Source organism: Hemitrygon akajei, chromosome 27, assembly GCF_048418815.1.
Source record: "Hemitrygon akajei chromosome 27, sHemAka1.3, whole genome shotgun sequence".
Taxonomy (NCBI): Eukaryota; Metazoa; Chordata; class Chondrichthyes; order Myliobatiformes; family Dasyatidae; genus Hemitrygon; species Hemitrygon akajei.
In genome coordinates, this window is record NC_133150.1 from 1,139,910 (window position 1) to 1,152,649 (window position 12,740).

Below are 12,740 nucleotides of genomic sequence, written 5' to 3' on the forward strand. Positions count from 1 at the left end.
ATGCTCGTTACATGCATCTTCAGACAATGCGGATTCACAGTTATGTGAGGAGCACTGCTGTCCCGCCAATACAAGTCACGTGTGCACGCCCCACTGTCTCACTCCCGCCAGTTTCGCATTGGTTTTGGTAACGTGGATGTGCAATCTTGCGCTCTTAAACTTTTGTTGTTTTTACCTATGCTGCAGTGATTTTGTGCTTGAAATATTTAACTATGCCTCCTAAGCGTCCTATGTCAAGTCCTGGGCCATCAGCCAAGTGGCAGAGAACTGCTTTAACACTTGATAAAAAGTTGGAAATTATATACAGGGCGGTGTCAGGTTAAGGTAACACAGCTCTGGGACGCTACTTCGGCCTGGGTGAGTCCACAATCAGAAACAAAGAAAAATGCTGAGAAAATAAAAAGTGCAGTGATTGATTCGTCACAAGTGTCTTCAATGATTGTTACCAAAGTACGTAACCTGATTATGACAAAAATGGAGAAAATGTTGAGTTTGCACATTTAGCATGAAAGAAAGAAAAAAACAACACCTAGTTCCGATCATGTTCGTGTGAAAGCATTGTAAATTTATGGTTGCCCTTGTTCAGAGGCTAGTGAGGAAGTGTTAAGTGATATTGTTAATTTGAATCTGAGTAGGGGATGGTTTTCTAAGTTTGTTAATCGTCACAGGTTTCACAACTTAGCTGTGCGTGGTGAACAAGCTAGTGCTGATCACGAAGCTGTTGAATGTTACCCTGTGCAGTTGCGGGCTATGATAGCTGAGTTAGGCATCACACCAAAGCAGGTGTTTAATGCAGACGAGACCAGGCTTTTTTGGAAGCGTATGCTGAAACGCACTTACATAATAAGTAAGGGTGAAAAAACTGTGTCAGGTAACAAGGCAGCAAAGGATAGATGTACTTTGCTTATGTGTTCCAATGCTGAAGGAGACTGTAAGATGAACGCCTCTCTTAGTTTACCATTCACTAAACCCCCGTGCTCTTAAGGGTTTGAGTAAGAATATGCTTCTACTGGGCAGCTAACAAAAACGCACGGGTCACTGGTCAAATCTTTGAAAGTTGGTTTGCTAATCATTTTGCTGTTGAGGCTGAACGCTACTGCTGGGAACAGAATCTTGCCTTTAAAGTTCTTTTGTTGCTTGACAATGCACCAGCCCATCCTAAACATTTAGACAGCATTCATCCTAACATAACAGTGCGTTTCCTGCCGTCTAACACATTGCTGATTCAACTACTCGACCAAGGTGTGATATCCAGAGACAGGGTGTATTTTTTACGGCGAACTATCTCTCAGATGCTACAAGCAACAGATAATTTTGAAAATCCCGGGAGTTTACCAATGGTGAGGGAATGGTGGAAGTCCTTCAACATCAGACATGCCATCAACAACATTGATGAATCCTGGAAAGAGGTCAGGTATTCCACTCTCAATGGAGTGTGGAAATCAATTTGGGCGAGGTGTGTGCACACCCTCAAGGGGTTTCCTGCCTTCACTGCAGCTGTCCAGGATTGTGTGGGCCTGAGCTGTAAAATTGGTGGGGAACGATTCTCAGATCTCGAGACTGCTTACGTGGTAGAACTCCTGGATTCTGATGCTGAAGAATTAAGTGTGGATGAACATCTAGTTTAACTCAGACTGAAGGTGATAACGATGAAGAGTGAAGTGTCGAGTTGCAGGTGAAGGATTTTTCTGTGAAGCAACTGGCAGAATATTTTGAGGCTAGGGAACACGGGACAAATGGCAATGGACATCGACCCAAGTTTAGAACGGAGTCAGCATTTCAGTCATTCCCTGCAGTTAGTCCTTCTTCCCTACAAGCAAATTTATGCTGAAAAACAAAATGATGCCAAGCAAACAACCCTCACCACTTCAAACCAGTGTCATCTCCTGCTGCTGGCAGTACTGAGAGTTCTGTGAGTCTTCCTTCACCCCTTGCTGTCCTTGATGATCACGACGACACACAACCATCCACCTCATCCATGTAAAGCTGCCCAACACCACTGCACAACCATTCATCTCCCGATGCCAACACACCTGCCACTGTTGGTGAGTACTGTACACCCTAGTATGTTAACTTTTTATAATTCATTACATTGAATATTATCTTAAATTGATGAAACATGAATGTTGCCTTGTGGTACTGCTTTTGTGTTGTATTGGTATGAAAAATGTAAATGTTACAGATGAAACATATTTAGGAAGCCCTCCAGAACGCATCCCTATTTTCTCCGTTAAAATAATTATTCACATTATGCGTTTTTACATTGTGCGTCAGCTACGAGGAATGTGTCCCCCGCATATAACGAGAATAGAGTGTATCTTAAAGTGACGAGTTATTCTGATTGCCGTGTACAACATGGATGCAATGTTTTAAACAGAAATGACTAAGATGTCCTTCTGCCAGTGATTTAAGGAGTTTTTGATCTCAAAATGAGAATATGTAGGTGGATAGAAATTTTCATTACTGATTAAAATAACTGATTACTGAAGTTAAACATATCAACACTATATGCCAACTGATTTTAAAGATAAACATGCAATGAGCTTTTTATTTTTCCTACTGCTTCAATTTTCTTCTGTTTGCTCAATGTGATTTTTCCCACTTTCTTTTTCCCTGTGTCATGCTTCCTGGTCTTTTTTATTGAGTTATTTGAATTTTTTCCTTTGTGACTGCCTATAAATTTCAAGTTGTGTAATTTATATATTCTTTCATAATGACTGTACTTTGAATCTCAGAAAACTTTTCCTCACATTGAGCTTAGTATCTTCTCAGTTGTGTTGTTGAAATGAGCCAATGGGGTTAATCAAACTTTTATTTTTAATGGACTTTTATCATCCTTTCATACAGTGTATTCTAGGTCACAGAAATCAGCTTGATTTTAAAAATACACTTGGTGGCCACTTTATTAGGTGAACTGTACAGCTGCTCGCTAAAGTAAATATCTTATCAGCCAATCATATTGCTGCAACAATATGCATCAAATCATGCAGACATGTTCAACAGGTTCAGTTGTTCAGCTAAACATCAGAATGTGCAAGAAGTGTGATTTAAGTGACCTTAGAGTGATTGTTGTTGCCAGACAGAATGGTTTAAATATCTCGGAAACTACTGATCTCCTCAGATTTTCATGTGCAATATTCTCCCAAGTGTACAGTGAAAGGGGTGATCATCATAAGACTGCTTTAATCCCATCCCTTTGATCAAGCTTTTGGCCATCAATTGTGAGCGGCAATACTGTGCTCAGAAATGAGTGCGATCAGAGGAGTAGGGCCTGACTGCTTCGGGCTGAAAGGAGGGTGACAGGAACTCAAATAACCACACATTAGAACAGTGGGATGCAGAAGGGCACTTTGAATGCATAAGATGTTATACTTTGAAGTGGACGGGCTACAACAGCACAAGACCACAAACATACACTCAGTGGCCATTTCTTTGGTACAGGATATTCCTAATAAAGTAGCCACTGTGTATCTACTTGCATGCAAGAATAACGTGGCTTTTTATCACATTTTTAACAGAGTCAGAGATGTTTTAAAGGAATATAATGCTGACATGAATGAAAAGAAAGGTGAATGAAAGCCTGAGTAAGGAGATGCAATTAAAGGAGTTTAATACAGAAACACAGTAGGAGGAAATGGCCATTCAATTTGACAGTGTTGTTCACCATTTAATGATATTTTAGCTGATCTGTGAACTAACTCTACTGTATAAATGTTCTCTTGACCAGTATCCCTTATTAACTCTGGTAACTAAAATGTGTTAAACATTGACCGGAAAAAAATTTCTATGTGGAAGATGGTTCCAGATCTCAACCATCTTTCTCACTGAGAAGTATTTCCATATCTTGGTCTGAAGGCATGAATTCTAATTTTTAGTCGTGGTCCTGAGTGGAAATAGTTTCTTAATAAACCCTGCAGATTAGATTACCTTAATATCTTGAAAACTTCAATCAAATCACAAGACCAGAATTATAGGGGCAGAATTAGGCCATTTGGCCCATTGAGTCTGCTCCGCCATATCATCATGTCTGATTCAATTCCCTCTCAACACCAATCTCATGTCCTCTCTCCATATCCTTTTATGCCCAGACTAATCAATAATCTGCCAATATCTGCTTTGAATACGCCCAATGACTTGGCAAAGAATTCCACTGATTAACCACTCTATGGAAAAGAAATTCCTCCTCTTCTCTGTTCTAAATGGACATCCTTCTGAGGCTGTGTTCTCTCTCTGGTCTTTAATTCTCCCACCATAGGAAACATCCTCTCCACATCCACTCTATCAAGGTCCTTCAGCATTTGATACTTTTCCATGAGATTTCCTCTCATTTTTTTTTTAATTCCAATGAGTTTGGTGGCCCAGAGCCACCAAACAGTCCTCATTTGATAACCATTTCAATCCCAGAATTGTTGTTGTGAACCTCCCTTGAACCCTCGCCAACATTAGCACAGCTGAACACTGTTCACCGTACTCCAAGTGAGACATCACCAATGTCTTATAAAGCCTCAACATTACATCCTTGCTTTCATATTCTAGAAGTCTCGAAGAGAATGATAACACCACATTTGCCTTCCTCACCACTGACTCAACCTGAAAGTGAACCTTTAGGAAATTCTATGAAGGGACTCTAAAGTCCCTGTGCACCAAAGACTTTTAAAATTTATGTCCATTTTAAATTTTATCTTCCTGACACCTTATGTCAGACTAGCTGCGGTATAATTTACTTTCTTCTTTTTCTCACCCTTCTTGAAGAATGGAATGACATTTGCATTCCTCCGGAACCATGCCAGAGTACATTAATTTTGAAAGATGATCAGTAATGCCTGCACAGTCTCTCCAACTACCTCTTTCAGAACCCTGGGGTGCAGATCCTTTCTCCAGGTGACTTGTCTTCCTTCAGACCTTTCAGTTTATCAAGCACCTTCTCCTTAGAAATGGCAACTTCACATACTTCCGCCGCTTGAAAATCTCTAAGTTCTGGCAGACCTCTGATATCTTCCACAGTGAAATCTGATGCAAACTGCTTAATCAGATCGTCTGCCATTTCCTTGTATCCCATTACCACCTCTCCAGCATCACTTTCCAGCGTACCGAATTCTTTTGTCGCCTGTTTTACACTTAAAATATCTGAAGGAACTTTGTTTGGTCCTCTTTAATGTTATTGGCTAGCTTACTTTTGTGTGCCATCTTTCTTTATCACTTTAGTCATTTTCTGTTGGTTTTTAAAAGCTTTTGCAATTTTTTCGCTCTACCCATGATTTTACACCTTCCGATCCTTTGTCACTTCTTTCTCATGATTTAATTTAATTTTTTTCCCACCATAGCAAACCCCTCCATGCCCTCGACCTGCAGGCCTGTCCTTTCAATACAATGTGTATCCTTGGACATTAAGCTCCCAGCTATAATCTTCTTTCAGCCACAAATCAGTGATGCCCACAATGTCATACATGTCAATCTATTACTGTGCTGCAAGTTCATCTATCTTATTTATAATAATGTGTGCCATCACCTTCAGTCCTGTATTGATCATCCGTTTTGATTTTAGCCTGATTTTACATTGCAACCCATTCCATTACCTGTAATTTTGCCCCATCCTCAAGCTCTCCTTGCTCTCAGTCTCACTGCACACTGGTTCTGTTTGTAAACTACTGCCCCATCCTCAGCCCTATGACTGGTTCCCATCCTCCTGCCAAATTAGTTGATCCCACCTGAGCAGCTCCAGCAAAGCTGCCTGTAAGGCTATTGCTCCCTCTCGGGTTCAATTGTAATCTTTCCCATTGATCCAATCTGATACGTCCTGGACCTTGGCACCTGGGAGGCAACATACCATCTTGATTTCTCTAGCCTGTCTACAGAATCTCATTTCTATTCCTCGTAACTATGGAATCTCCTAGCACTGCTGCAGTCCTGTTCACCTCTTCTGATCCACAGTGCCAGAGACCAGGTTGCTGCAGTTCCACTCTTGCAGCTTGTCCCTCTCAACATTATCCAAAGTGGTATATTTACTTTTGAGGGAATGGTCACAGTCATACTTTACACTGGCTGCCCATTTCCCTTCCTCCTACAGTAACCCAGTTACCTGCCTCCTGCAACCTTGGGGTGGACTAACTCCCTGTACCTCCTATCAATTACTTCCTCAGTTTTCCGTATGAGCCGAGTTTCATCAATCAGAATGGCACTCAAAATGCCAAATGTAACTTGACCAAGGTTTTATACAGCTGCCACATGGCTTCCCAACTTAATACTCAACAGACTTAATTCAGACAGTGGGCACACAACACTCCTCGTCATTGTAGCTATGCCCCTAACTACTGTCCCTTTCACTGTATCTAGCTGGGTGCCATCTATAATTAGATTGCCCCTTTTCCCTCTGGACTTTGTTCACACCCCAAGAGACTATAATATAGGAATGGGCTATTATGCAAGGGTACCATATGAATCTAAGTTACATTCCTATCCCTCTGCCCAAATCCCGACCTAGGATGTTCCAGTTTCATGGATATATCTCAGTGAATTCCCTTTCCTAACTGTATCACTACAACAGGTGCCACACATCAGCTGCCCTTCAGCCTCTGTCAAATTATGTTCCCAAAAGGAAATCTGCCTATGCTGGAAATTCAAGCAACACACATAAAATGCTATTGGAATGCAGCAGGCCAGGCAGCATCTAAAGGAAAAAAGCACTGTCGATGTTTCGGGTAGAGATCTCTCAGCCCAAGACGTCGACAGTGCTTCTTCCTATAGATGCTGCCTGGCCTGCTGTGTTCCACCAGCATTTTGTGTGTGTTGGTCAAATTATGTTTCATGTTTTCTATCAATTGTGTTTTCTATTCAGTTTAATTAATTTGTTAATACAATATAGATCTTAACTTATAAATATTAATTAGTCTGTTTTACTTGCATCTACCTCTACATTTAGAAATTACATGAACGCATTCAAGCAGAGCAAATTTTGAATGATTACTGTCTGGGGCTATGTGAATGAAGCCAACATACAGTGTAACTGGGACTATTTGTGTGTATTTAAAAATGGGAACATTATTAAATTTAATACACTTGTCAGATGTTCTTTCATAACTTGTGATACTGGAACAGTATCTTTATAATAAAATTGTCTTTTCCTGTAGGAAACTGAACATTTAAGAAATGAACAAAATCAGATTCATCCCAGTGAAGGTAAAGCCTTCTAGATTTATATTTAAAAATGCATGTACATTAGGCTTGGTACAGCTTGAATTCTAATCGGCAGCTAGAGGGTTAACTCTGCAGGAACACCCAGGAGCAATGTTCCTTTCTTCATTCAATCGAGATATGAAGCACACTGGAGGCAAAGATATTCAACAATGAAATGATCGCTGGGATCTGCCTGTCCATTACAGGTCAAATGCTTACGTCCGGAGTGTGCCACTGACAATGTGTAAACTGGGACCTAAATTACTAGAACTGCTATCCATTTATGCATCTACAAATAATACCTAACATCTCCCAAAAAATTCTCTGGTATTTGCAAATATGCATATGTTGTTGTTGTTGTTCCTTTTCATGCCTTGTGGCACATTGAGTGACATTGTTTGCTGTTTCCTTAGCATTTGTCTTCTTTTTACGAGGGTAAATTGCTAGCATGACTGAAACCCGGGAATATTTGCCTCGAAATCCAGTGCTGATGTCACTTCCCCAGCAAATATGCTTATAACTACCACCAAAATATCTTGCCTGACAAAGCCTTGCACCAGGTTTTCAAGACTCATTCATTCAGAAATAGTAGTGAACCGTCATATTTCAGTCACCATACTGAAGCAGTAGTGGCTCCTTGTAGACAAATGCCGTCACTAAATTCAGAACTCCTCTCTACTGAAGAGGTTTCTGACAGTCTAAAGGACACATTTAAACCAGGGCCTCTTGGCATTTATGGAAGCAAGCATCAAAGCACCGTCAGATGTTTCTTCACTAGAGCCAGTGCAAACTCCGCGGAGCGTCTCCGTACAACATCTGCTGGAAAAAGATTAGGACGAGGCGAGGAAGAAACGTGAAGAACAAAGCAAGTACTAGCGAGGATCTTACTGCTCCCTTTGGGAAAGTGTTTTTAATTCCTGCACCTCAAGTACTTCTTCCACTTCACTGAATAAGGGTTCCAAAAATTTAGCCCATGGCCACTGATGATGTGCCAAATAAATCATCCAGAAATATGAATTCAAGATTGTCTTCTTGAATGTGAATGTATGAACAAAGTAGTGTTATCCGCATTGACAGAAATAAATGGATGGGAAACAATAAGTGTCGAAGCTGCATCTTGTAAATGAAAAAGAACCTCTGTAATACTTGGAGTCCCAACGTTCAGGCCTGTAAAGTAGCAAAGAAAGCCCAGCAGCATCTCTACTTTCTGCGAAGGCTGAGGAAAGTCCATCTCCCACTTCCCATCCTCACCACATTCTACAGAGGATGTATTGAGAGCATCCTGAGCAGCTGCATCACTGTCTGGTTCGGAAATTGCACCATCTTGGATCGCAAGACCCTGCAGCGGATAGTGAGGTCAGCTGAGAAGATCATCGGGGTCTCTCTTCCCACCATTACCGACATTTACACTACACGCTGCATCCGCAAAGCAAATAGCATTATGAAGGACCCCATGCTTCCCTCATACAAGCTCTTCTCCCTCTTGCCATCTGGGAAAAGGCACCGAAGCATTCTGGCTCTCACGACCAGACCATGTAACAGTTTCTCCCGCAAGTTATCAGACTCCTCAATACCCAGAGCCTGGACTGACACCAACTTACTGCCCTCTATTTTGCCTATGGTCTTGTTTGTTATTTATTGCAATGCCTGCACTGTTTTGTGCACTTTATGCAGTCCTAGGTAGGTCTGTAGTCTAGTGTAGTTTTTTTTGTGTTGTTTTCACGTAGTTCAGGGTAGTTTTTGTACTGTTTCATGTAGCACCATGGTCCTGAAAAATGTTGTCTCATTTTTACTGTGTACTGTAGCAGCAGTTATGGTCAAAATTACAATAAAAAGTGACTTGACTTGACAAGATTCCTTATAATTGAGTATACATCCTCCGCCCCCATGAGCAAAAGATGTGAAAGTAATGAAGGGTCTGATTAAATAGTGCAGGAATAGTATCACTTCCAATGATTTTAATTGAATGCCCATGTGACACTGACTATACATTTGCACTGTCAAAGTGCATATTCACTATTCAACCTTGAGATTCATCTCTTAACAGGCAGCCACGAAAGTAAGGACACACCAAAAATTTTTTTTAAGACTGTCAAAACACCCACTCGACAGAGATAAAAGAAACTCATGCAAACAGTAAATGTGAGCAAATAGCATTCTGAACTGAAGACCACAACGAGAGCCTGTCTATCAAGCCTTGCTTCAACACAGAGCAGAACAGCAAGCTGAACCTTGTCCCTTGTCTCCGGTCCTGCACCCCGACCTTTTCAATCTGGACACTATTCAACCCGGACACTAAATTATCATCCAAACATCAGGTTCTGTTGCTTCGATGTGGATCCAGGATCCGATATCCAGCCGCCTTGATGAGGCCAGTACCTGACCTTTCTGATTTGGCATAGAGCTTAATTTGATCGAACTTCAGTCCTTCCTTGCCCTCAGTGATCGGCCCACTGCCTCACCTCGCTTCAGTTCTGTTGCATTGAATAGTTTCCAAGTCCAAAGGGAAGTTTCTATCTTTTGTATTTTTGACACATTAAACTCATTCAAGGAAAAACATGGAATCCAAAAATACAGGGTAACTTCAAATTCACTTTGAGTGAGGCGTGCGAATATCATGCAGCGTGATGAGGTCTGCATATTTTTTCAAATAAATTAATTATTTAAATGAACAACAATGGCTAATTAAACAATTAATATACAAGGTCACTCAAACATTATTGAAATATTAAATACAAAACAGAAATTACGAGTTATTATTTGTGATGGTCATTTGCCAAAAAAAGTGATTTAAGTTTCGGAGTTAAACACATGGGAGCCCAAGCACGGGAGGGTGAACACTTTGCGCCCTGCCATGACTATGGTCAACACGCTCCTAGAAGATAGCGGCACAGCTAATGTAGATGAACTGAACACACTGATGAGGGAGAGAGAGGAGTGCAGAGTCCATCATCGTGCCCGATGCCGGTCCCCTAGGCCTGAGTCGATGTAGTAGTAAAGTTCCGAGTGTCGTGGAAACTGGAAGTGCTTTCTTTTTGAGTTTGTTAATATGGAGCAATGGACTGTGACCTCTGGAAGAATCTATGGGTAGAGTCTGTAGCTACTGAGGTTCCATCTGTCCAGAGAATACAGTATTTACCAGTGTGCCAGGTCTTCATCCATGTATTGATGCAGCCATAATTGTTTGTATCCTTTTGAATATGCAGAATGCTTAAAACAACTGATGCACAGTCTGCACAATGTTTGTTTCTGAACATTTATTTTCTAAATCTCCCCCAAATGACATTGTCTGTTTTTATGTGGATATGCAAAAGATAAAGTTGCATCAGAGAATGGAGTGGGAATGGGTAAGAAGAACTCATTTAAAGCTATGGAAATCTGTTCAATATATTCAATCAGCTTAAGCAATTTCAGTTCTGCATTGTCTTTTTCAAATCAGGGAGTCACCCTTAAAATTGTTTCTTTATATTCCAAAAGAAGCATGCCTGTGTAAAATTATCTTGAGTCATTTTATTCTCATGTTTTATACAGCATCTACCTGATATGCTGAATGAGGAGTGGAAGAAACTTTACTAAACTGTCTACAATAAATTTAAATTATTCTTCCACAGTTTAGCCGGTAAATGATGTTGATAAGTGATCTCGTTCATTCTTTAAGGACAAAGTTAAATAACTGCCCACCATCCTGCTGAATTAACTGAAGCAGCTCTTGCACATTGCCAAATCATACACAGCTAATAATTTGCTGATGTACAAATTGTTGGTCTAGTAGGTCGATATGTTGCATGGCTGATAATTCCTCAGAACATTTTATTTGATGGACTAATTAGCAGTCAGTCCTTTCAATTGCTGATGTGTTATGTTGCATTTTTATTAATTGCAATATTTCAATAATGGTTTGTTATCAACAGATCTCAGACCTGTCCGTGCAACTGAGAGAAATGCTACCAAATTTGACTTCATTTCACAGGAACGATATGAGACATCAGAAGTAGATAAAAGGGAGGAGAGGTCAGGAAATTGTTCTATTTTTAAAAAAATATATTTTTGTTGAAGGAATGACACAATACAGAATACATAATGATTACATTTTCCTCCATTTTGCTTTAATATCTTACCCCTAAACAAACCTCTCCTCACCCTCCCTCCCCGAACATACCATGGCAGCTAATGTATTTACAATACAACAATTCACAAATACAAGTACAGACATTTCACAACCATACCCCCACACTACAGAAAATAGTTCTATTCTTATAATATACATTTATTGAAGAATGTAGGTGGATGAATAAGGCATTTTTATTAATGTTCTCTGTTTTTATTTAATATTTTAACCTTTATGAATCAGAGAAGTTGTATTTTACTCCACTGATAGTTGTTTGATAATGACATTGGTGAAAGATTAATTGTAGAGAAGTGTGAAGCAAGCAATCCTCTGCCAATTCTATCTAAACTGTGTTGTTGCGGAGTTTTCTATTTTTAAAATAATTAAATTTTTTTTATCTCATCCCTTGTATTTTGCTCTTGTAGGAATGTTTATTACATTTGATATTATAATGAAGCCTATTTATCTTCCTGTCTCGCTATTAATTTCAGTCAGCAGATGAAGAAGGTCTTCAGTTATGACACAGATCAGCAGAATTGCGTGAATCGAGCACAGATGTGCAAGTGGGGTGGAGCATCTAATAATCAAAGTGGTAAGTGATGTGATTCACATTTGGCCATCAAACCTGTCTGCCTCAGATCTTGCTGTATAACGAATTCACTTTTTGTGAATTATTTTGGGTAAATTTTTTGAGAAATATGGGCTGCTTCTTACTGTAAATTCCCAGTACAGGCTGGCCTCGAGTTACGAACGTCCGACTTATGGACAACTCGTACTTACGAACCGAGGAAGGAAAATGACGTTCGCCATTTTAAGTCGGATCGCGACGCTGTCCGCCATTTTAAGTTGGATCACGACGCCACCCGCCATTTTAAGTCATTGCCGTTAACACTGTGTTGAGTGTTTAACTTTGTATTTGGCTTTAAATTTTCTTAGTAGGATTCACCCTGACCCCGCCTCCCCCCACCGTTCCGGTCGGATGGTGGCTCAGTGAGATCAGCACCAGGCTCGAGTATGATCAAGTGACAGTCCGCTCCCGTGCCGGTTTGATGTCGATCCGGTGACTCCCGTACCATCCGTGCTGGGTTGATGTTGAGCTCGCAACTCAACCTCATAAAAAAATCACTGCCACCTCCAGTTTAAATACCCACGCGGAATATTGTGGAAGGTCAAATACCCAAACTCAGCACAGCCCCCACTTGTCCCATTTAGCCTGTCTCAGTGCGGTGGTCCTTAAGACCCAACGGACCTCGGGAGCTGGTGGAGCTCGGGACCCGCCGCCCACAGTGTTTCTATTTACGTTGACGGTGTGCGGTGGTCCTTAGGACCCAGTGGACCTTGAGAGCCGGTGGAGCTCGGGACCCGCCGCCCGCAGTGTTTCTGTTTCATTGACGGGAAGCGATTGCGATTGAAAATAAAGTGGAAATAATAAAGCATTTGGAAAGGCATGAGATGCCAT

General features: G+C 40.8%; 1 protein-coding gene across 1 annotated transcript in view; it reads left to right on the forward strand.

Annotated features, from left to right (window-relative positions):
• Nucleotides 1-12,740, forward strand: part of LOC140717080 (uncharacterized) — an 82,982-nt gene that overhangs the window by 26,946 nt on the left and 43,296 nt on the right. Inside the window, exons 7-9 of the mRNA XM_073030258.1 lie at nucleotides 7,128-7,176; nucleotides 11,085-11,184; nucleotides 11,773-11,873. Coding sequence (XP_072886359.1) covers nucleotides 7,128-7,176; nucleotides 11,085-11,184; nucleotides 11,773-11,873 — 250 coding nt within the window. The remainder of the gene's footprint in view (nucleotides 1-7,127; nucleotides 7,177-11,084; nucleotides 11,185-11,772; nucleotides 11,874-12,740) is intronic.